Source organism: Fusarium musae, chromosome 3 (assembly GCF_019915245.1).
Source record: "Fusarium musae strain F31 chromosome 3, whole genome shotgun sequence".
Taxonomy (NCBI): Eukaryota; Fungi; Ascomycota; class Sordariomycetes; order Hypocreales; family Nectriaceae; genus Fusarium; species Fusarium musae.
The window spans coordinates 461419-485930 of record NC_058389.1 but is presented as its reverse complement, the minus strand read 5'-3'; the positions used below and the strand labels follow the sequence as shown (position 1 = coordinate 485930).

At 48.1% G+C, this 24512-nt stretch overlaps 8 protein-coding genes across 8 annotated transcripts; 2 read left to right on the top strand and 6 right to left on the bottom strand.

Moving 5' to 3' along the window:
* Positions 1–112: 112 nt before the first annotated feature.
* On the bottom strand, positions 113–1267 carry J7337_003607 (uncharacterized protein; the record flags this gene model as incomplete). The annotated part of the gene is made up of 1 exon (XM_044821323.1): positions 113–1267. One exon carries the CDS (start codon positions 1265–1267, stop codon positions 113–115), a length of 1155 nt encoding a protein of 384 aa, XP_044682656.1.
* A 614-nt stretch (positions 1268–1881) lies between these two features.
* On the bottom strand, positions 1882–2738 carry J7337_003606 (uncharacterized protein; the record flags this gene model as incomplete). The annotated part of the gene is made up of 2 exons (XM_044821322.1): positions 1882–2470; positions 2524–2738. The coding sequence occupies 2 exons, from the start codon at positions 2736–2738 to the stop codon at positions 1882–1884; spliced, it is 804 nt and encodes a 267-aa protein (XP_044682655.1).
* Positions 2739–3098: 360 nt separating this feature from the next.
* On the bottom strand, positions 3099–4659 carry J7337_003605 (uncharacterized protein; the record flags this gene model as incomplete). The annotated part of the gene is made up of 3 exons (XM_044821321.1): positions 3099–3320; positions 3371–4381; positions 4429–4659. 3 exons carry the CDS (start codon positions 4657–4659, stop codon positions 3099–3101), a joined length of 1464 nt encoding a protein of 487 aa, XP_044682654.1.
* Positions 4660–7862: 3203 nt separating this feature from the next.
* On the top strand, positions 7863–9290 carry J7337_003604 (uncharacterized protein; the record flags this gene model as incomplete). Its single annotated transcript, XM_044821320.1, has 2 exons — positions 7863–9087; positions 9238–9290. 2 exons carry the CDS (start codon positions 7863–7865, stop codon positions 9288–9290), a joined length of 1278 nt encoding a protein of 425 aa, XP_044682653.1.
* Positions 9291–12227: 2937 nt separating this feature from the next.
* J7337_003603 (uncharacterized protein) lies at positions 12228–13230 on the bottom strand (the record flags this gene model as incomplete). Its single annotated transcript, XM_044821319.1, has 3 exons — positions 12228–12469; positions 12526–12926; positions 12989–13230. 3 exons carry the CDS (start codon positions 13228–13230, stop codon positions 12228–12230), a joined length of 885 nt encoding a protein of 294 aa, XP_044682652.1.
* A 3054-nt stretch (positions 13231–16284) lies between these two features.
* On the bottom strand, positions 16285–18240 carry J7337_003602 (uncharacterized protein; the record flags this gene model as incomplete). The annotated part of the gene is made up of 4 exons (XM_044821318.1): positions 16285–16320; positions 16382–17094; positions 17149–17430; positions 17724–18240. 4 exons carry the CDS (start codon positions 18238–18240, stop codon positions 16285–16287), a joined length of 1548 nt encoding a protein of 515 aa, XP_044682651.1.
* Positions 18241–18923: 683 nt separating this feature from the next.
* On the top strand, positions 18924–22891 carry J7337_003601 (uncharacterized protein; the record flags this gene model as incomplete). Its single annotated transcript, XM_044821317.1, has 2 exons — positions 18924–22031; positions 22079–22891. 2 exons carry the CDS (start codon positions 18924–18926, stop codon positions 22889–22891), a joined length of 3921 nt encoding a protein of 1306 aa, XP_044682650.1.
* Positions 22892–23155: 264 nt separating this feature from the next.
* On the bottom strand, positions 23156–24124 carry J7337_003600 (uncharacterized protein; the record flags this gene model as incomplete). Its single annotated transcript, XM_044821316.1, has 2 exons — positions 23156–23691; positions 23863–24124. The coding sequence occupies 2 exons, from the start codon at positions 24122–24124 to the stop codon at positions 23156–23158; spliced, it is 798 nt and encodes a 265-aa protein (XP_044682649.1).
* Between the last annotated feature and the right edge of the window lie 388 nt (positions 24125–24512).

Below are 24512 nucleotides of genomic sequence, written 5' to 3'. Positions count from 1 at the left end.
TTAGAAGACACAACAGATCAGGAAGACTAATATAACTATATCCAATTGCATCCCTTTCTGTAACTACCTATCTGTTTCTTCCTTGTGCTGTTTGCAACAATATTTATTAGTTCTATTCTGCAGGGCCAACAATGAACTTAAGGTCCGAGATGAACCTCCCACTCTCCATGATAACGTCCCCTCGATGCTCGATGTATTTCCCAGCCGCGTCAACAAGACCATACACTTTCATCTTCTCGGGAACTTGAAAGGTTTGCTTCTCTCCAGTTTCTTTAATCTCATCACCCCCAGTACCAAAAGGCCCTAGCTTTCTTTCTGTCGTGTTGATGACCAAGTTGAATATGACTTTCTTGGTAACATTGTGAGCTAAAACTCCCGTGCTCCATGACGCATCCGTGATAACTTCTTCGTCGTCTAGAAAGATTGACTTCTTGCTGTGACCAAAGCCTCCAAAGCGAATACCATCATAAGCCGCGGTCTCAGCATGGAGAGAATCCACGGCGAATTGGTATGAGACGTCGAGTCTAATGATGTTTGAAGGCGCTGCTTTCCGCAGTTCGAAAGCATGATTCGTAAGATCGGGTTCATCGCTCATATATTTCTTTTGGTAGATCCTGTCATAATCTCCCGCCCACTCCAACGCTTGATTGGCAACGCTGTCGAACGTCTTGATCAAGGACTCAACGGCCGTGATGAACTCCTTGTCTATATCAAAAGACTTCTTAGTCGAACGACCCTCGACATATTTGTTCGCCTTGCTTGTAAGGTTAGAGACCGTGTCAAAAATCGCTTTTATCATAATCGAATGTGCACATGCGTCCAGTCGCATCGCCGCGAGTTTGTGAATTGTGTCCGTAGAGTCTTCGTAAGGCAATTCACCACACGATAGCTCAAGTCCAATGATGGGAACATTGCAATTTCCATTGCCCCGTAGGAACCGGCTCATACGAGCCCATGGAATTGCCTGAGATGATCGACGATCTCTGTCAAGACGAAATAGTGAAGCGACGGGCATTCGAACATTGAGGGGATGGCCATCAGCTGTGATGCCAAGTGTGCTACCGACGTAGTAGAAGAGTTTTGATGCGCCAGCAAGTTCATGACCGAGTCCAATGAGCGACGCCAGAAAGAACCACTGCGTGAACGATAGAGACTTGCCGATACTCTTGGGGCCGTGGTATTCGAAACCTCCATCGAAGATCATGTTGTTGAAGTCGCCAGATAGACCGAGAACCTGATCCCATGTTTTACCCTGAGCAGTGGCCATTGTTACGATTGCTCTGAATAGTTCTTTTGCTCTCGCCTCGCAGGCTATAGCATGCATGCTATGTTCCCCATAGTACGACTGACACTGTTTTGTCAACCCGGTATATCGTTGCCCGCGCTCGAACGTGCCCATCTTCATGTTCCGAATATGATCTCTCAGAGAGAGAAGTAAAGAGAAACGACGTTGCTATACCACTTACAGCCAAGATTTGAGTTCTTATTCTTCCCTTGGTCTCTCCATCTCGGCAGAATCTGCCTCACTCAGCCGCAGCTGAAAACGACCAGCCCTAGCAGTTAAACTATGGCTTTTTGTCATGGATTTAATTGGTGAAGTTTTCGCTAAGAGCACCAGTGAGGAAAAGGATCAAAGCGACCCCTCATTTGTGCTGTTGTGCCTGGCTTCAGCAGCAATAAATCACCGCCATTATTATTCAGTAAGTTGCGCTTCCTGACCTTTCGGAGCATAGGGATCAGTGCCGCTCAGAATTGTGTCCGCTTTTATTTTGCTTGCATTTGCCAAATATCGTAATCACATAAATTATCCAACATGAGCCTCATCTCACTCTCTCAACAGCGACGACCAAGCATATCCAACTTGGCTACCATATAAATCATTCAGACTTGAATTGAGTGATCCTGACCGTAGCGCTGAGCAATCCCACGGGGCGTTTTTTCTGGTGAGCACTTGCGACCCTTCATAAAGTGCTCCGGGATCGTAGTTATCTCAAAGTCTCCCCATTTCTTCTCCTCACTGCGATCAAGCAGCGTGACCACCAACTTCTCCCTCTGCTTGCTAAGCGCACGCATGGACTTCATGAAATCCTTGTTCTGCTCGTCATTGGTGATGATGATCTGCTTGAGACCAGGAGCCCACTCTGGATGTTCACAAAACTCATCCAAGGCTTTCGCAGTGGTCTTGGTTAAGCCGTATGAGTTGGTGCTGGACGGGGTGATCTCGAGGAGTCTGAGGTCTCGGCAGTTGGAGATCAGGCTGAGGAAACCCGCGTCGCCAACTTTGTTTGCGCTGGGGAGACTGATGGTTCTGAGGTTGGGCAGGCCTTTGGCTAGACGAATGACGGCTTCGTTGGTGAGGTCTCGGGCACCGTTTTTGGCGGTGTAGCTGACGTCACTGAAATTGAAGATGAATTGCCAGATCTTTTCACGAACTTGACGTGACAAGACCAAGATGTCGTCGATATGGTCGCTGTTGATGTGACGTTAACATGTTCTCACCTTGACCTGGACAAACTGGCTTACTCAGTCAAGACGAATTTATAGCCAAAGTAAATCATCCTGGTTGATGTTCCAATGAGGTTATGGTATTTGCCGTCCCAGTCAGTCACGCTGCTTTGGAAACGGGCCTCTTTGACGCCTTTGACGACGGGCTTCAGCAGCCTTTTCTTTGGCGCGTCAGTGCCGGGAGCTGGGACATTAGCGGCCGAGTTGCTCTTTTCAGTTCGGATGGGAGGCATGATGAAAAAGGTATAGAGCTGTAATGCCTGTGATAGAGACTAAGAGCGCTAGGTCAATCAGCCGAGGTGCTGTGAGATAGAGGATCTGTCAGTTTGGAATGGAGGTTTAATTGATTGTCAGGGGAAAGTCTTGGGGAGCCAATTTAGGTTGGCAGGGTGGCTGGCATGGATGTCATATGCCATCTGCCAACCCTGATAGCTCCGACATAGGCACGCAAGACAAATAATTAGTGCCGCCCAGTATCAGACCAATTGAAAGTGACAACGTCTGTATGAACTCTTGAAATCTAAAGATAGACAAAATGCAAGGTTGAAACAGATATAAGGTGTTTAGCATTTAGACTTGGCAATAGAGATCTCTCAGTAAGTGTAGTGGAACCTCGGGTTATGCTCTCCAAGTTCCTCAGCTTCCTCCTCAGTCAGTCCCTGGATTCTATAATCCTCTTTGCCCTCAACCTTTCTCTTATTCTGACGACGGAACCAAGCCCAGAATGCCATGTAGATTAGCGAAGACATGGCCACCAAAGCCATAGAGACGGCGTGACCCTTGACAAAACGAGGGCCTTCGTGGGTTTTGTACAACTGAGTTCGTGTTAGCTTGAGGCTCTTTGTAAAAAGTAGGCTGTACTTACAAAGGGAGCTGGGATTCCAGCAGAGTTGCCGATGGTGAGTTGCAGACCAGTGGCGACAGTACGCTTTCCATAGCGTGGGTTATTGCTAGGAAGCCAAGCAAGAGGTAAACCGACGATGACATAGAGTCCCATCGCAGCAAGGAAGCAACCAAAGTAGCGGACTCCAGATGGAGCTGGGCTAACTAGAAGAGCATATCCAATGGCGCAGACAAGACCAAGGATAACTGTAAAGACGGCTCGTCGTTGAGTTCGATCAGAGAACCACGCCACCACAAGATAGGTGATAGCACCCATAGCGTAGCAAGGAATCGTGAGAGCCTGAACCTGAGCTGTGTTCCAGTCTCCCAATCCTCGAATAATCGTTGGCAAGAAGGTACTGTAGCCATAGAGAATAGTATCCCCTCCGAATTGACCAATGCAGAAAAGCCAAATCTTCCAATCTTTGAGACCAGCGTAGACATCGGCCTTGTGCATCTGATCCGAAGACTTGGTATGACCGATTTGTCGTCGCATACGAGCATCGATGAGTTCGCGTTCGTTGATGGTTAGGTAATGAGCTGAATCCGGGTCATCGGCGAGCCAAAACCAAACAGCGATTCCAAGGACAAATGTTGGAATTCCTTCGATGATGATAATCCATCGCCAACCCTTTAGTCCAGCTACGCCATCCATATGGCCGATGCCGTAAGCAAGAAGGCCACCGAGTGAACCTGCGATAGCGGCACTGACGAAGAGATAGCCGATTCGAAGGGCGTATTCGCGCTTGGTGTAGAACATGGTGAGATAGATCGTAAGACCGGGAAAGAGACCGCCCTCAAGAGCACCAAGAATAACGCGGCATGCGACCAGGCCTTTGAAGTCCTGTACGATACCGGTGAGTGTGGCGACGATACCCCAGGCTGTGGTGATGAAGGCGATCCATCGTGACGGTTTGAATTTCTTGATGACGAGGTTTGATGGAAGCTCAGAAGCGATGTACGTGACGAACAAAACCGAGACCGCAAGTTGATACTGCATCTGTCAGTATAGTCGTCAAGATTTCATCAGCGGATACTCACCTGATCGCCCACCAAACCCAGATCCTCTTCCATACCATAGAGTCGCGCATTACCAATATTCACACGATCCAAAAAACTGAGAAGGTAGAGCAGCATCACAGGCGGAACAATCCACATATCAAGCTTTCTCAAAAGCGCCTTCTCAGCAACAGGATCGATATATATCTCATCTTGAGCATTGCGCTGCTCCTCAATCTCCTTGTCAGGAAGGATATCCGGCTTTGAAGTCATAGTGGCGAATCTCGTATTTCCTCTAATGAAGATGATGATGGAGAAAAGTTGAGTGACGGGACCCAGTTCAATTTAAGAACGAGGAGGAGTCTCTTATCTCCGCACGGAGGTTTACCCCGGATCTTGCAGAGGGATTTGTATTTGGTAACAGGAACTATCTTTGTGCTGTAACCCCAGAATCATCACGGCAGGGATTTGGGGCTGGGATCGACTGGTTGACCTGCCTGTCTTGGTGGAGATGGCGTCGGGAGTGAGGGGTTTGCCGATGGGGACATGATTCAGGGAACCGGCAACTTTTGACTTGCCGGGCTGCTTCTAGAACTAGACTAGATGCCGTGGAACGTCATTTTTGTTCAGCTCGGCTGTTGAGAAATTACCTTGTGCTACGGTATTGATTCACAGTTGCTCTGTTCATCGCTGTTAGTGCGAATTGTTTAATTGATTGATGAGACTCACGCCATTCCAAGCTCACTTCAATATGTTTATCTCTGAGGCACCACTTATCTTATCCTGTTATCTTCCGTGGTTCCACAGCAAATGCATGGAACAATCATGGAACGTTACTGATCGACGTCTAGCCTAAGATAAGATATCTGGCGATTACAAGACTCTCCAGGCTTTTGCTTGCATTCAAGTACAAAGCCTCCATTTTTTTTATCTGATATCAGATATTATGTCATTGTACTGGTCTCCGAAACATTGCCAGATACCCTAAGTTGAGAGTTGAAAGATAGGCTTTCCGCCACGGCTCTCAGCAACAAGTCAAGTATCTTTCCGGGTAAGAAACTTCAAGATTATAGAATTTCTCTTCTGTGTGCACAGCACTTTAATTCTCTCTAATTTATCAATCAGCCACGCCTTTGGTCAAAGCTGAGCCACCATACTATCTCTAGCAATAAAGACCAAGCATATCTGTGTCAAACGTTGTTAGCTACAGTTTCAGGCGTCATATTCTCCATCATTATAAGCCTTGGAGTATGGGAGAGCCATCAGTAACACAGATCAATGAAAGCTATACACGAACCTTTTTAAATTTTAAAAGTAACTTCTGGTAGAGTGGCTTGCAGGTTTCAAGACTGGGTATAAATACCATTGTCCTTTCGATCGGACCAACAGACAAAACTTGGACTCGAACCCTCTTAGCAGTAGGGCTGTGTTGGTACACGAGCAGTGATGAAATCCTCCACGAAGTGGCAAAGTCCGTCATTTAGGTCCACACCGGACTAGAAAGATGATGGATTAGAACTGAGTTCTTGATATCTACCCTCTGCTGTCACATGATGCTACATTATTATCGTAGATTTCAACTGCAGGACTGGGAGAGACATGCCAGTTAACAACACGAGTATCACCGCAGACCTTGCGGTAAGAGCTGATGATGAGCCGCCGGGGCTATCGGCAAATGAAGTCTCGAGTGAAATTCGGCGTGTCAACTAGCAAAGTCATTCTCCTTTTACATGCAGCGACAATCCCCTCGGTACGGCAATTTGTGTCTTGCCGTGGGGAAAGCTAAGCATATCACTCACTGATCTATGCCAGGGTCGAGCAGCTATCTTGGAAGCCCAAGGCTAATCTCCTCGCCCCGAAACAAAAGATCTGTCTAAGCTGTTACTGGTTTAGTGAACGGCTACCTTATTATCCTATAGTGCAGTAGGAGATGAGTATTGTCGACTACGAAATGAGTACCTCGCACATTGATTCGGACTCCCTTGTGCTTAAGCCATAACTGCTCACGACGCGCCCCCTTTCTCGCTATCCCCATTTACCTCGCCCCATGCTTTAGCGATTTTATGCTTCCCTTCATCCAGCAAAGACTGGTCCCTAGGGACATACCTATCCCCGCCTGGTATTCTAGAGTCCGTGAAATCCCGGATGGCTGTGAAAGAACGGCATACATGGCGTTGATCTGAGTCGATATAATTATGCTCAAGGCCCTCCATGAACCGTGTGGGTATCAGAGTTGTACTCCCATAGCATTGAACTGTTTGGCGAATTATTTCTATGCAATGTTCTCGTATGAAAGTTAGTTATCAGTCGCTAAGGGGGATGTGTCGCATATCGAGATACTTGCCGTTGTGAAGCGCTCCATGAAGCGTATGAGACTTCGGGGGGTAGTACTCGGGACGCAACGCCTTGCGAAGCTCGTTCTATTTCATCAGTGCTGATTCTGATGACCAACCTCGGGCTCAGAGGCTTACAATGCAGTGCAACGTATGAAACATGTCGAACCTAGCAACCATGAGTTTAGTAACGATCGAAGCTCGGGGGTAGCTCATACCCAGCTGTATAGCCTCCCATGTTCTGATCAACAAATTCATGCCGTTTATCTCCCCAGGCTCTTCTAGCCTCCTCTTCCGAAATTGAGAAGTAGCGTTTGCCAATGAGCCTCTGCCAGTTCTCATCGATCTCATGGCTTGGTTCACCAACGTATCGCACATTTTCCGGCCATGGTGCTGTTTCATATGGATCTTTCATCCATGGTGTACCATTGTGGTAGAAGTGTGGACTGCCGCGAAACTGAACTTCCTCCAGTGGGACTTGTATTGGTAAAGCTGATGAGACAAGGTCAGTATCTTCACTGAGATCACGTTGAGACTTTCTTACAGAAGTCGGACCTAAAGTTTGTTTCATACGTTCCAAAGTGAGATTGAGCATGTACTTTGGCAGCGAGAAAGGCTGTCCAAATCGCGAATATCACTGTGAGTGTCCACGGTAGTATGTAAACCATGAAGTATGAAAGGTTCCATCTTCGGTGCTCCTTCGACCTAGGTTCAGTAATTTCTGAATCTGAAGAGCCTTCTTCGTCAAGTGAACCTGTCTCTTTGGTTTGAACAGGGTCATAGCCCCTATATGATGGCCGTGTTGAGTGATGCATCAATGGAACTCGTTCAAGCGAAAGTAGATATCGGATTGTTCACTAGGTACTCTGTGCAGAGGTGATAGGATAACTGTCTCTTCGGGTTTCAGATAGTATTCTGGAGAAAATCGACCTCGGGGAGAGATGCATCCCCGAAAGCTTGGTGTATACGAGAAGCGTCCAAAGGATTATCCAATTGGTCATCAGCTTTCAAGGGTCCATATTGTATGATCATCCTGCCAACATGCATAAGAACCCTTTGGCCCCCACGACAGGATTATAAAGACCCTCGGCAAGAACGGCAACTGGAAGTATACTCAACAGCGGATATCCTCGAGATTTCATAATGACTTCCGAACCAAAAGTCCCTGCCCCTCCATCCTTTGCAAATCTTACTCCTGATGGGGTACTAGCCGAGACCGAAAACATCCTTACCTCTACCTCAGCTCTGCATGACGATCTCGCCGCTAAATTCACACCCTCGACTGCAACCTTCAACAATATTATCCGCCCCATCGTGGATGACACCAACCGCGCCGCATGTCGCCTGCGAATTCTGACGACGCTCCTCGGACAGTTATCGCCCGACAGGGAACTCCGTGATGCCGCCCGTCAAGCAGAAACACGTGGCGCCGCAGCTCAGGTTAAGATCCTAATGCGACATGATATTGCATCCCTAGTGGGAGCGATATACGAAAGAGAAAAGACGGCGCCGGATGGGAACTTGGATGGACAAGATCGTCATTTGCTTGCTCGCATTCACGGCGAGTATCTACGTTCTGGGTCGTTTTTACGAAGCCACAAAGAGCGGGAGGAGCTCCAGGCCACTCTGGATGAGATTGATCGGGTGCGATCTGCCACACAAACTGCCTTCACGGAAGACGAGGGTGGTATCTGGTTTGACCGTGCAGATTTGGCGGGTGTTCCAGAGACTATGCTTGCATCCATGCCCCAGGAGGGAACTCAAGTACAAGTGACGTTCCGAAATACTCATGTCACGGCCGTGATGCGTCACGCAGTCAGCAGTGACACTCGTCGCCGGTTCGCCGTTGCTGACCAGAACCGACTCCCCGATAATGTAACCCGCCTAGCTTCTCTAGTCGCCTTGCGTGATGAGGTTGCCCGTCTCTTGAGGTATGAACATCATGCGGCTCTCAAGATCGTGGACAAGATGGCTCCAAGCGTTGACTATGTTGAGGCGCAGTTGAATGATCTCCACAGAAGGTTAAAGCCCCTTGCTAAGGCCGAGACTGATAGATTGATTCAACTGAAGCAAAGGGACTGTAAAGAGCCTGTCAATGAATTATATTCTTGGGATAGGGCGTATTATCTCCATAAGCAAACCCAGAGCAATTTCTTTGTGGATCATGAGCTCCTTGCTGAGTACTTTGAGGTCAATCATACTCTTCAAGGGATGCTTGATGTGTTTAAAGAGCTCTTCGGCATCGAATTCCAGCCTATCGTGACTTCAGTATGGCACGAGAGTGTCGTGGCATATGAAGCATGGGACACCCCAAGTGAGGGAGGCGAGTTCTTGGGGCACTTATACGTAGATCTCTTTGACAGAGAGGGTAAATATCGTGGGGCACATCATGTTCTGATTCAACCAGTAGGTTTACTTGCAAGCTTGGTGATCTGTATATATCAAACTGACTGCCAATTCAGGGTTTCGCTGAATCAACCGGTGAGAAACACTACCCGGCATCAGCACTAGTGTGTAGCTTCGCTCACCCGTCGCAATCTCGTCCGGCACTACTCCAGCACAGCGAAGTAAAGACCATGTTTCATGAGCTTGGGCACGCTATTCATAACATTGTTGCCAGAACCAAGTATGCCATTCCTCACTCAAGAGACTTCATTGAAATACCAAGTATCATGCTTGAGAACTGGATATGGCTCCCAGACGTGTTAATTCGACTTGGTCGTCATCATAAGAGCCAAGAAGCTCTCTCCCGAGAACTAACAGAAAGTGTTGCACGAACACGAAACGCAAATAGAGCTAACAGCATCCTGGCTCAAGTGCAGCCAGCTGTCTTTGACCTGGCGATTCATACACCTCCGTCTCATAAAGCAGCGCTTGAGATGGATACAACTGAGATATGGAACAGAACAAAAAGAGAAATTCTCACGCATAGCTTTGGCCCAGATCCACAACATTGGGGAGCTGGACAGGCGAGGTTTGCGCATATGTTTCGCAAAAATGATGGTAGCTATTTTTCTTATCCACTATCCATGGTCATTGCGGCAGATCTTTTCAGGTCTAAATTTGCAGTAGACTCTCTGAATTCCGAGATGGGGAGAAAGTATAGATATCAAGTGCTAGAGCCAGGATCAAGTCGTCCCGAGATTGATATTCTGAAGGACTTCTTGGGGCGGGAGCCGAGTAGTAAGACTATTTTAGACGAACTCTGCCATGATACAGAGTAGTCAAGGCTGAGACAAGCTGATACACGATTTGCAACCATTAATTGTCCCCTTCAAAGGAAGAATTGCATGAATAACCTAGATAGAAGTTTTGGGGGGGGCATTGCTTAGTACCTTCACCAGAAAAACCCCAATCACGCCTACGAATCAATAAGAGTATCAGCCCCCAGCTTATATACTAGACTTCCCCACATGCCACTGCCACCTTTTAAATTCCAAGTAAATTATTCCTTCAACAGCGTATTGTCCAGGTTCTATACACAAAATCTTGAATCATGACCAGTGGTATTTTACTCGGCGAACCAGAGCCTAAACCAGCCATGAAGTCTCCCAGAGGCCACGACAGGCTAAGTCATCTCGTCAGCCACGCTCGAAACATCGGCATTTTCCTTCTGCCAAGCTTCATAGCTGAAGGTCAAGCCTCCATAGATAACATCCAGGCGCCGCCGTCGTCCTCTCCAACGCTGTATCTCGATGGACTGCGTGGACTCTTCTCTTTTCTGGTTTTCCTTCGTCACTTTCTCTTGCCCTGGGAAGAAGGTATCGACACTGGTTTTGGCCAAAACGGCGACATATCTTTTATCAAGCTCCCCATTATCAGACTTCTTTATGCTGGACCTACTGTACCTATCTTCTTCATCGTCTCGGGGTTTGTGCTCGCCTACAAGCCACTAAAGCTCATTCACAAGAAAGACCACAACGCTCTTGGACTGTATACCATGTCTTCCGTGCTACGGCGGCCATTTCGACTGTTTCTACCACCTTTGGTTTCAACATTCATCGTGGCCATTGCAGTGAATGCTGGATTTTACTCGGCTCCATATCAATATATGCCGGGCTGGGTACCCAGGCATCCAGAGCGACTGGGATCATTATGGGCGCAGATCGGGGACTGGATGCGTTTCGTGGTAGTTGACCTGACCCATCCGTGGAGTTGGAAGTCGCCAATGTCTGAATACGACAGTCATCTATGGACGATTCCGATACAGTTTCGCGCCTCCATGATTGTCTATCTCACGCTTCTTGCTTGGGCGAGAGCCCGCGTCTGGGTTCGAGGTACAGCACTCGCCTTCTTATGTCTATATTCGCTTCAGCAGGGAAGATGGGAGATGTATCTGTTCTTCGCTGGGGTCTTCCTCGCCGAAAGGAGTCTTCAGAGACACCATGACGAAGGAGCTCTAACGGCCGACGGCGGCGAGTCTGCCATGAATCAACCTCCATTACAGCCTTCAGCTTGGTCGGGACTTGTCCAGAAATTTGTATTTCTGCTCGGACTATACTTGAGCTCATACCCTCGAGCAAGAAATGCGGGATTCTCTACACCCGGCTACATATTGCTATCATCGCTCACAGATCGATACATTTATTGGCAATCATATGGTGCAACTCTGATCTGCTGGTCTTTGAGCAGGGATAGACTGCTCCAAAAACCTTTCACATCACGTCCACTACGCTACTTCGCAAAGATATCATTTACATTATATCTAGTTCATGGTCCTGTTTTGCATCTCTTTGGGTATTCTATGGTTCCTGCATTCCAGAGTTTGACCGGGAGTTCGACTGCGTGGCAATATCAGTCCGGGCTGCTACTAGCCCTCGCAGTGCTGGCACCTATGGTTGTGTGGATTGCAGACGTATTTTGGAGAGCGGTGGATAAGCCCTGTTCTGTCTTGGTTGTTCATACCATAGAGCCATTCTTTCTGGACTAGAAAAAATCGAGAATTTTCGAATAGCCTACATATTCCGTTGTCTCTTCTCTCATAGGCAGATTGTGGCACTCTCAAGCTTTGGTTGATGCTGCCGTCAAAAGTCCCCTGTCACCTTTGGCTTCTACCGGCCGCTGACATGCAGCTTACCAGTACATCACCATTCGAAGTAGCTACCACAGGGCATATAGTTGCCGCTTGATCCGTAATCTGTTATCGGGTAACATAAAAAGGCGCAAAGCAATGTGATCATCACCGGCTTGAGTTACATAATTCAGCCCCCAAGACTTTTTGAAAGCTGTGGGTGAATGCGATCTTCGCTTACCACTACGAGTATTATCTCGCGCTGGTGCCATACAGGCTTTGCGGTTGTTGTCCGCTTTGGGCCATTTAAACGTCACTGGATGCATGTTTTACATCCCCTGTCAACTCTGCCGATCTCTGAGTATTCATTGCATATGCGGAGAACCAGACTCCTCGTAATGCTCACACGTCCAGTGGCTTACACCTAAGGGTTTATCCGAGACTCTGTGAGCACGTAATCTAAGCCGATTATCACATTATCTACGATCTATACATGTTCAATAGCGGTAACAAAGAACCCCCGACTCCGTTGCCATTACCTCATATACCCGAACTGGCTCTGACAGGTTACCCAGTGAGATAATATCGTCCAAACCGGATCCCGACAAGGACTCGTTGGCATGTACCCTAGTATTCTGCTTAGGACCTTGATAGGTCTTGGCCTTGCCTTGAATATCCTGCTGCTGCCACAGCCACCATAATCGATCCACCTGGGCGTGATGTAGATAGAACACGGGATCTACAACAAGAGAGTCAGAATAGCTACTGCATGGATAGATGGACCAGAGGTCTTACCATTTGGTGCCGTCAACCCGTAAAAGTCCCCTCGGACAAACTGGGGTATCGAGTTGTGAGCTTGAACTTCGAGTGCATCAACAAACTCTTCGTATGATTGGAGGCCCAGCACGCTATTGATAGCGTCGATCGTGACTCGACCCTCCAACTGGGCCTTTTTCTCACCCCCTTGGAAACCTCGGCTGAGGCAATGGGGATTCTTCAAGATGTCGAATCCATGCCCATTGGACTTTGACTGCCAATGGCGGGTTGCATTCGCAAAGGGACCTTCTGTGACACAATGGCCCCCGAATATCCCGGATAAAGAGCTTCCGCTTGTACCATTACCGCCGAATCCATCTATAGGATCAAATATCGGAGAGGCGGCTAGGTCATGAGCGTCTAATGCCCACTCCCAGTACCTTTATCAAAGAGGTTAGTTGATCTGCACGTACCAGGCTGAAGAGAGATATCTCAGACTTACGGCAAAGATCCCTTGAAACCACATTCCTCTATCAGTGCCTTCTCGTATGTGTGGATAAAGTATCGATGCCAGGGTAGGAATGAAGCAGCGTAGTGAGTGACAGTGCCTTCGAAGACATGCATGTATGCAAAGTCATCATAGCGACTACTCCCTGGCTCAAAGCGCGATTTCCTCTCGGTCAGACAGACGACAGCGCTGATGTAGTCTTGCTTCTGTGTGATGTTCAGTTCCCTCCACTCCATTCGTCTCGTCGGATGTATACAGCTTTTCGGGGCTGCCGTCAATGAGATTCCCCAAAAAATGATGATTCCCAAGAATATGACTGCGGCGAGGCAGATGCTGATGAGACACGAGTTGTGCCTGGTACTACTCTCATTTTCGATATCTCTGTACTCAGGTTAGCAAGTTGGCTATGATATTTAAAATTATCTGTGAAAGTTACTCTCGCTCGTGATTTCCCAGTGGCTGATACTTCCAATTTCGAGGCATGACTTGTTGAACCTTTTCATAGAATGATTTCATGGCGCTGAAGATGGTCTATAGAGAGAAAATATTCAATAAGAATGTAAAAGCGTGGGCCTGCTTCCAAAAGTCGTTGGAGGACCAAGAACCTACGCTTACTGAAATCTCATGTCCTGACATGACACTGGAAGTGGCACTGTCTACCAACTGCGGAGTAGGTCAGTCAGCTTGAGCTACCGTATCACATAGCTAGAATCCTGCATCTTCTCAACACTTTTATCATCGAATCTCCTTCCTCTGATTGCAGTGATCGACAAATAGGCTAGAGGGGGGGTGAGTCAAAACAAGCCAGGATCCACTTCCCACTCGAAGGTTGGGGGCTTTCCGTATGGCACAGCAGTTACTAACACAGGATCTCTACACTCGGATCTTCCACGCAGTCCTTTTCTGAGATGTCCTCAAAGTTTCTCTTGGTTCTGCATCTACGTCTTCCTCTCGGCCTACAGCATCATGACATTCAACATAGAGATGGAGCAAGACGCTTTGCTATCAGAAGAAGCAGATGGGTCTTCATTCTCTGATTCGAACTTTGATTCACAAACTGAAAAACATCCTTTTCTAGAATTACCTAGAAAGGCTGCTTCTTCAAAACTATTTCCGTGGCTAGCCATTCTCATACACACAGGTATTTTCGCCGCCTATACCATATTGTTTCTACTCATCGTAGTTCCTCTTTGGACATCTCGTGAAAGAGAGGTGGCATATAGTAAGTCCTCAGCTCAAACCTTCTACTTTTTATCTCACACGTGGTCTTGTTAGTCCCCTTCAGTCCTGGACCACAGGCGCAGGTCTTCCAGCATAAACACTCGGTCTATGTTGGCAAGCCATCATCTGATCTGGATGAAGCTTGGAAGAAAATGCTCAAGAGTAATATCTTTCCCCTCCCATTGACCTTCTTATAGGCTGACATACTATCAGACTCCAACATTCGCATCACAGAAGATGAAATGAGTCATATACCTGGCAGAAAGGCGCAGGCCATTGAGCTGCCAGATGGAGGTTATTTTGCAACACTTAATGTCTACCACAATCTTCACTGCATTGTATGTTTGTATTCCCAAGTAAGCTAGGCCAAAGAATTCTATCTGATACTAAATCATGCTTAGAAACGACTCCATCATTACATGTATCCAGATCACTACTTTCCCAACATCACAGAAGAACAAAAGAGGGCGAACGAATATCATAACCGTGAGTTTACTTAGTATCTTTGCCTCATTCTCTCACTAATGTAGTATATAGATCATTGCTTAGATATGGTCCGACAGAGCATCATGTGTCAAGGTGATATGCAGCTCCTGACAATGAAATGGCGGCAGGATGGTCGTATTCCAACTGCAAACTTCACATCGCCTCACCGGTGCGTAAATTGGGATAGATTGGAGAGCTGGGCTACCAGTCGGAGGATCGCGAATCTAATGGAGCCTGGATATCTAAACCATCCAACCTTAGGGCCAGCATATCCTGATGGCCATGGAGACTTGATTGGGGAGTTTCTGGGACATAGCAACGCTTCGACAAGTGAATAGTCTATCAGGTTCAATAACTCCTGAAAGATGTCACTGGTTTGGGCCATTAGTTAGTTGGAAGCTGAAATTCGCTGTACTACACCCGAATTGGCATAGACGTTCTCTTGGGATAGCTGTGGAATTGGCTTCCTTTACTCTAGCAGTCGGTCGTAACACTGAGCCGCTCAACACTAAACTGATCATATACTCCACAAAGGGTATCCTAAATTATCTTGGACCATTCAAAATTCTTCTAAATTTACCTAATTCTCCTGAAGCCCTTACACTTGGCCGGTTAAATGCCAAGAGAAGATCGGCCTTCCTTACATACAAGCTTACAGGAGTGCTTCTAAAACTCCAAGAGAAGTAAGATCAACTCCCCGTCCAAGCCTTGTGATCGGTAGTTACTGGGTAAAGGGACACGTCAGATGACTATCTGTCATAGATGCCGGATTGCCGAGATATATATATGGATTGTCCCGCAGCTGTTGCATGCACACGCCCAGCATGGATTCGGATCCCGCCCCCAAATTTATGCATCCTCAGGACTTGAGATTCAACTACACCATCGCTAACTCGTATTCTGTTCCACAAGATCTACAGAGAAAACTTCCCAGTAAGTGGTTTATGAAATTCTTTCGTTGGTGCATGGTCAGTGTTCTCAATTTCGTAGCATGTTCCGTATGTCAGCCCCTTTTAATGGTAAAGCAGCCGGATCTAATCACATAACATGAGAAGCATAAATAGGCTCAAGGAGCCTTAAGATCTATGGAACCATTTTCCAAGCTCTAGCTCTATCCCGATATTCAACTCAAATCTCAACATGCGTTTCTTTTCCATCTTATCCACCATGACCCTCGTGGCATCAGTCATGAGTGCCGCCATCCCAGCCCCTGTTGAGGAAAGCAACATTGAGGTCAAACGTACAATACCCTGAAGAACCGACATATATCTTAAGCCTAGCTAATATGAGTTCTAGGTGCTGAGGGACACGAGAATGCTGGCCTACAGAAGCGTGAGTGCTTATAACACTTTAGAGACATAAGACGCCCGCTAACTCAATATACAGGTGACGAAGGATACGGCGATGGATGTGCTCGCAAGAGAAACTGTTAATAGATTTTCCATATCTCTATAAGAATGATGATCAAGAGCACTTCAAATGTACCCACAGCGTAGTTTTCTACTTGTTCTACCTGAATAGAAATGGCTCTTCAATCTCAGAAGCAAATTCCCGTAACGTTCCATCCTCCGTGAATAAAACATCTAGCCACTGTACTTGATTCCCGTCCAAGAAACTACCTATGAGAGGATTCCCCAGTATATCAACGTTTTCATAGCCAATGATTGTAGACTCACATACCCCAGACCCATTGTCCATACTCATTGGTGTTTGGAAGGGCTGGTCTTGAGCTTGCGGGACTTCCTTTGGCAAAGAACTGGGTGTTTGTATAATTGGGGGTGGCCTATCAAAGCTCATGCCATCTAATCGGCCTGTAGCCCGTAGGTTCAACACGCGGGCTTGGATGTCTGATAGTCTCTCGCAAAAGTCGACTGCTGGGATGTTTCCGTCGTTCTTTAGAGATCGTAAGACACTTAGTAAAGTCTCTAGATGATCGGAGTTGACAGCTGTGGGTTTCATGACTGCTGACATGATGAGGATCATAGCTGCTGAGAATATGTGATGTGCATCCCAGTATCCAAAGGTCGCAATGCTACCATCTAAGAAGAGGCCTTCCACAATACGGCTCGATGCTTGTGCAGCGTTGACGCAGCTCTCTGCCAAAGCAAGAGTGATAGAAGAGACGTTCTGTCTTGGTGATGCATCTTCTCTCACTTTACTGCCTAGCTGAAACTGAGTCTTAAAAAGATGGAGGAGGACAGGGCGAGTTGTTTGTATAATGCATTGGTTGTATGCAAGATGAAGACTTGCGACGGGTCTAGGAGTACCACGCTCTTTGACGCGCATGTCAGGTTGTAGTTCGTCATGCCATTCTCGAAGCTGTTTCAAAATACCGTGAACTTGATGTATATAGAGACCGTTCGTAGCTTTGGGTATACCATAAATATGTGTCACTATGCCATATCAGCAACACAACAGAAGATAAAGTCAGAAGGGCAACAACTCACAGATGTTTCCAATGATCTTAGCAAGTTTAATGTTAGTAATGAGATTCTGCGGATCAAGAAACTCCGCCATCTCGTCCTTTGTGAGACCATCCATGCTTGGCATCTCAACATCAATATCGTCGTCGCGGACGGTGATCGGTTGACCGAGCTTTGATGCTGAGAAGCGGTCGAAGAAGTAAAGTACCCACCATGTCCGCCGTCGACTTTCTCGTTCGACGGGTGTAAGCGTGATGTGTCGAGATGCGGACCTGTGCATGCCGAGACTTTGGGCGAGACGCATGGCTATTCCGCTGTAGCAGTATGCTGTTCGTATCCGACCGAGTATATTTGATGCCCAGGCCTGTTGTTGACATATTGTTAGTCGGCATGAGGGGAGCAGTGGTAGGGCATGGGGCTTACCAGGAGAGTGAGGACTTCAACCTGCATCAAAGAAGGTTCCTCATAAAGATCCTGATTCTCTTGTAACAGATTTACCGCCCGAACATAATAATTCGTCCCCGGCACTCTGTTATTATCACCCACCCCTCTTCTATGTGTATAGATCTCCCCCAAAGCCATCAGTGCATAAAACTTACACAGCCACAGCGCCGACGGGACCACTTCCCTTCGATAAACAGCATCAATCTCCTTCATGAACGTAACTTTTAGAAACAACGGATGGTAATTCCCTATGAATCTTCGAGCCACGTTAAGAAGTAACTTGACGTGCATCCGTTCTGGAAACTCCGGTCCTTGATCTACTGGTAGTCTCCCATATGTGTTCATTCGATTATAGTTTGACAGACCAGCTGTAGATGGGGTATATGTATCGTCGAGGCATGATAGGAGTCTGTTGCTGAAGGCAGCGCATGAAGCTTCACCGATAAAGCCTGGTTCTGAGGACCGTTCATGGATGGGCTTTTCGGGTTGTCGATCGAAGAGGGGGTTGAATAGGTTGCTTTCTTCTTTTGACAGAGATGGAGGGGCATCGATCTGGGTTTCTTGATCATCGAAGGGAGTGAATGTTGGGTTGGTTTCTGGAGTTTGGTTATGGGTTGTGATAGCCTGAAGCCGTCTGCTATCTTCTTCGAGCTTCTGGAGGTAACTAAACATGATGTTAGTGTGTTAAGACAATTTCATATGATCCAAGAACATGTCAGAATGGCTTGAGAACAGTTGAATGGTATTTACCTCTCAGCAATGGGTATCTTCCGCTCCTTGTTCGCAGGAAACTCACACTCATCCGCCCTGCCCGTAGACTTACAAGACTGACAAGGCTTATCCCCCGAACACTTGATCTTCTGCGAATGACATCGATGGCAACTACTTTCAAAATCAGAACAAATCTCAACACAAAGCATCAAGTGCCATCTCACGCAGCAAGCAGTCTTCTCGGGCGTCGTGTGCTCATCCTTGTAAATCGTTGAGTAATGGAATGATCTCAAACTCTGCGGGTCCCCGAGTCTGGGGTAATCGCCAGTATTTGCCGTTGGTGATACCGAGGATGAGACGGTGGAGATGAGTCGGTAAGTCCAAAGTTGCCGGTCAGATTGATCGGCTTTGTTGGAGTTGCCGATGATTAAGCAAATTCTGACCAATGATTTTGTTAGAGGCGTTGATAGTGAAATCCACTCCACTTACACATTGAGGGCGTGGGAGAGATGTACCCCGGATTGTTTAAATAATACAGCTTCAAGTCGTCCAAGCTTAACCATGCCATCAAATCATCCTCATCTCAATATCTCTCCCTTCATTCACACTCTATTCCCTCCCTAACCCTATTCCTCCATCTCACAATGTCATCTCAAGGCATCCGCATCGCTATCGACCGTGGTGGCACCTTCACAGATGCATGGGCCGAAGTCCCCGGTCGACAAGAGCACATAGTCTTCAAGATCCTCTCAGTGTGTCCTGATGAATACGACGATGCTCCCACAGAATGCATTCGTCAGATCTTAGAGATCGCCCTAGACACAACAATACCCAAGGGCTCATTACTAGATCTTGCGCCGATTGAGTCTATTCGCATGGGCACTACGGTCGCTACCAATGCCCTTCTCGAAAGAAAGGGTGATCGCGTAGCATTCCTTGCTACAAAGGGGTTCCGAGATGTTCTTCTTATCGGAAACCAGGCGAGACCTGATCTTTTTGATCTGTCAGTCCGTCGTTTGAAGCAACTCTACGAAACTGTCGTGGAGATTGATGAACGAGTCACTATTGAGGGCGCAAGCGAAGCGCCATCAAATGGTCCAATCGACGTTTCTTCAGATCCAGCGCTCGTCGTTGGTCAAACAGGAGAAGTCGTCAGGATCATGAAGAAACCAGATCTTGATGCTGTCCGCGCGGATCTCGAAGATCTTAAAGCTCAAGGCTTCAAGAACCTTGCCATTGGTCTCATGCACTCATACACATACCCCGACCACGAGTTGCAAGTAACAAAGCTCGCTGAAGAAATGGGCTTCAAGGTCTCCGCTTCTTCGGTCCTACAGTCCATGGCCAAGTACGTGCCGCGCAGTCAATCGGCCGTCGCAGACGCCTATCTTACACCCATGACGTTCGCCTACCTAGATGGCTTCCGCAAGAACTTCAAGGGTCAGTTGGAGGATGAGAGTGCAAACAAGCTCCTCATCTGCCAATCTGATGGTGGTTTGACAAGCTGGTCCAAGTTCACCGGCTTGAGGGGTGTTCTCAGTGGTCCTGCCGGCGGTGTCGTCGGTCTATCGAGGACATGCTACGACGATGCTGATGGAACTCCTGTGTTGGGCTTCGATATGGGCGGTACCAGTACAGATGTTGCGAGATACTCTGGTGCTTTGGAGCATATCTTTGAGAACACTTTGGCTGAAGTGACTATTCAGACTCCTCAATTAGACATCAACACAGTCGCTGCAGGCGGTGGCTCCATCCTGTCCTGGGAGAACGGACTTCTGAAGGTCGGTCCTAGCAGCGCTGGCGCCAATCCTGGTCCTGCATGTTACGGCAGAGGCGGTCCCTTGACCGTCACAGACGCCAATTTCCTCCTCGGACGTATCATTCCTGACTTCTTCCCCCGTCGACTTGATCGCGATGTTGTGAGAGAGAAGTTCGCTGCTCTCACAGATATCGTCAACAGGGAGAAGGAGGGGGGTGAGCCATTCACACCTGAGACTCTAGCACTGGGCTTCCTTGCTATCGCGAATGCTACCATGACACGACCTATTCGAACACTCAGTGAAGGTCGCGGATACGGTGCTTCAAGCCATAACTTGGGTTCTTTCGGCGGTGCTGGTGGACAACACGCTGTCTTTATCGCTCGAGATCTCGGTATCAAGCGCGCCATCATCCCATGCTACTCCAGTATCCTGTCTGCTTACGGAATGGCTCTCGCCGATGTCGTCGTCGAGAACCAAGAACCCTCCGCCATCACCTTCTCCGAAGAAGTCGTCCCTGAGATCAAAGCCCGTCTTGAGTCTCTCTCTTCCAAGGGTGCACAGGGTCTTGAGTCTCAAGGCTTTGACGCCAAGACTACTGAACATGAGTATTTCCTCAACATGCGCTATCAAGGAAGCGATACCTCCCTCATGATCCCTGTATCAGAGAACGTAGGAGATGCAGGCGTTGCTTTCACTGCTAGACATACTCAAGAGTTCGGCTTCTCTCAATCGCGCAATATCCTCATCGATGATGTTCGAGTTCGAAGTGTCGGCAAGTCACGCGTTCTCAACATCTCCAGTCCCTTCGAAGAGCTCAAGAAATACCAATCCGATGGTCTCACGCCCGTCCCAACACCCATCTTCTCTCGAAAGATCTTCTTTGAGAATCACGGCTGGACCGAAACTCCCGTTTATGAGCTCAAATCCATGTCTCCCGGTGTGCACATCACCGGGCCTGCGATGATCATCGACAAGACCCAGACCATTGTCGTTGATCATCTCAGCAAGGGTGTCATTCTCCCAGAGCATGTCATCCTTGAGGTTGATAAGGCTGAGAAACAGAATGTTGCGACTGAGACTGTTGATCCTGTTACACTAAGTGTTTTCGGACATCGCTTCATGACTGTCGCTGAGCAGATGGGCCATACCATGGAGAAGACCTCAATCTCTGTCAACATCAAGGAGAGGTTGGATTACTCATGCGCCATCTTTTCTGCTGACGGAGGTCTTGTCGCCAACGCCCCTCATGTCCCCAGTCATCTTGGTTCAATGAGCACAGCCATCGCATACCAAGCTCAGCGATACAAGGCTGGTGAATTGAAGCCCGGCGATGTCATCATCAGCAACCATCCTCAAGCCGGGGGCACTCATCTTCCCGACATCACCACCATCACACCCGTGTTCGACGATGAAGAGAACCCCAAAGAGATCATCTTCTTCGTCGCAAATCGTGGCCATCACGCAGATATCGGCGGTATCGTTCCTGGCTCGATGCCTCCCAACTCCACCGAACTCTGGCAGGAGGGTGCCGCTATCGAGTCCTTCAAGATGATTAACGAGGGTGTCTTTGATGAAGCTGGTTTGATCAAGCACCTATACGACGAACCTGCTTCATATCCCGGCTGCAGTGGTACTCGTACTCTTACCGAGAACATCGCTGATCTCAAGGCTGCTGTCGCTTCTAACCAAAAGGGCATCGAGTTGATCCGGGCACTTATTAAGGAGTTCACTTGGCCTGTTGTTCAGCTGTACATGCATGCTATTCAGGACAACGCTGCCCAGTCTGTGCGCGATCTTCTCAAGCAATTTGCTGCGAAGCATGAGGGTGGTGTTCTTGAAGCGACAGAGTATAACGATGATGGTATCCCATTCAAGCTAAAGGTTACCATCGACAAAGATACCGGCGATGCTGTTTTCGACTTTACAGGCACTGGACCTGAACACTCTGGTAATCTTAATGCACCACCAACATGCTCCTACTCCGTCATCATGGTAAGTCCACAACTTCCTAGTATTGACCTCCACTAACATCTCCAAAGTACTGCCTCCGCTCCATGATCTCCAAAGGCGACATCCCCCTCAACCAAGGCTGCCTCAAGCCCATCAAAGTAATCTGTCCCCCCAACACCATCCTCTCCCCCTCCCCCACCGCCGCCACCGTCGGCTGCACAACCGAAACGTCCCAGAAGATCGCCGACCTTGTCCTGCGCGCCTTCAATGCCGCAGCCGCATCCCAGGGAACGATGAACAATCTCAGCTTCGGCTGCGGCGGCACAGACCCCGTCACCGGCGAAGTCACAAAGGGTTTTGGATACTACGAGACCATCTGTGGAGGTGCAGGTGCTGGGCTTGGTTGGCATGGTGCTAGTGCTGTTCATACGCACATGACGAATACGAGGATTACGGATCCGGAGATCTTGGAGAAGAGATATCCTGTTATTCTGCATGAGTTCTCTATTAGACGTGGTAGTGGTGGATATGGGAAGTGGAGGGGTGGTGATGGTTGTGTGAGAGAGATGGAGTTCCGTATGCCTTTGCAGGTCTCTGTTCTTACTGATCGACGTGTCACGGCGCCTTATGGTCTTGAGGGTGGTGAGGAGGGACAGAGGGGGCAGAATATCTGGGTGAGGAAGGATCCTGTTACCGGAGCTATGAGACAGGTATCGCTTGGCCCGAGAAAGACGTCGCATTTTGCGGCGGGAGATAGGATTATCATTTTGACTCCTGGTGGTGGAGGTTATGGGCTGGCTTCGGAGACGAAGGATGAGGTTGCCGTGCCGGATAGAGATTCAAGATCGCTTTTGACGAATGGTAGCTTGGGAGTTAGGCATAGTATTGCCACTGGAAACTAGGTGGTTCTTTAAAAGGAGTTAGCAATTGCATGTTTACCTTGTTACACTCATCGCTGCCTTTGGTTGAACTTGTAGCATCACGGTCTTTACATTGGTAAATCCTATCGCATATCTCCCAATGGATTGATCATGCAAGTCCTAAGATAAAGATGTGAAATGCTTTTGCAATGCTTCATACTCCTAATGTACACTTGATCAGAGTGGGATAACTGTTCGTCTCCTCGACCCCAACCAATCTTCACCAGTCACTCTCTTCTCCATACCTTAAAACTTATGAATCTTCCCCTTCTCGATCCCCAACTCCCCCAAAACTCCCCCTCCCCTCTTCCCAACAAGCGCCTCCTCCATCCCCGGCGGCCCACAAACAAAGACCTTCTCCGTCCCCTTCGGCACAACCTCCTCCAAAAACTCCCTATCAACCCTCCCCTTCCTCATCCTCGACCCTTCGCTCGGTCTACTAACCGTATACTTGACACTAAACCTCTCCGGAAACTTTTTCTCAAACGCATCAAGCTCCTTCTTCAGCAAAACATCCTCTTCTGTGTTTGCGCCAAACACAAGTGTCATGCGGGTTTTGTCGTCGGGGTTGCGGAGGATCCCTTGGGCGAGTTGGTAGATCGGTGTTATGCCGCAGCCGCCGGCGATGAGGGTTATGTGCGAGAAGGCGTTGGGCTTCCATTTGTAGCCGGGGAGGGTGGTGAGAATGAAGAGGGCGTCGCCAGGTTTTAGGGAGTGGAGATAGCCGCTTCCTTTGCCGTTGGGGTATTTCTTGACCATGAGTTCTACATAGCCGGGTTCATCTACAAAAGTCAGTACCTAGTGCATGCCTACAGACATGCGACTTACCAGAGGGTGAGATGGGAGAATAAGGTCTCGGGGTAGGTAGCCAAGATCCCTCAGGCCATGTAAACGTCAAGAGAGCAGCTATACCCAGTCAGCAGTGTTCCAGATACCCTCTACAGTAAACTCACAAGTAAGTGGGAGTCCAGAAACGGCAGTGTCTTGAGGCAGCTTGAACCTCAGCCTCTTGGTATCATGCGTCTCATCCTCAGAACTATGCAACGGCAGTTTGACCGATGCAAAACCCCCCTTGAAAATCTTCTGCGCTTCACGAGATTCCGCTGAAGCTGTTCCAAACATCATTTTCGAACAGACTGCAACGCTAATGGCTCCAACTGTGAGGCCAGCGATGAGTGGTGCAGGGCGGGTTCGAAGGGGTAAGCGAAGTGCCATTTTGTCGAAACTCGGTTCTCAAATAATTTGAACAAAAGAACCAATTAGCCGAGAAAATTAATTGAAGAATCGATTGATTTATACAGTAATAAAGATAAGTCTGTTTGTCTGACGTGTTTTGCTCTTTTATACTCATTTGTTTCGCCGGTCTTACGGTCTTTTATACGGACATTCGTACATGTCCGGCGCGCGATGGCGTGGGACGGTCCCGAACTCTTATGAAACGGCGCCGAAGAAGATGCACCGGCTCCGGAATCTTTCAACAGTTTCTACCGTGAACACGCGTTTCAGAAACCATCCGCGGCAGCTTTACAGGGGACCGTATTCCTTCATGTCGATCAACGGGGTTCCAACCTCCGACTCCCGTTCTTGTACAAAACATTATCCT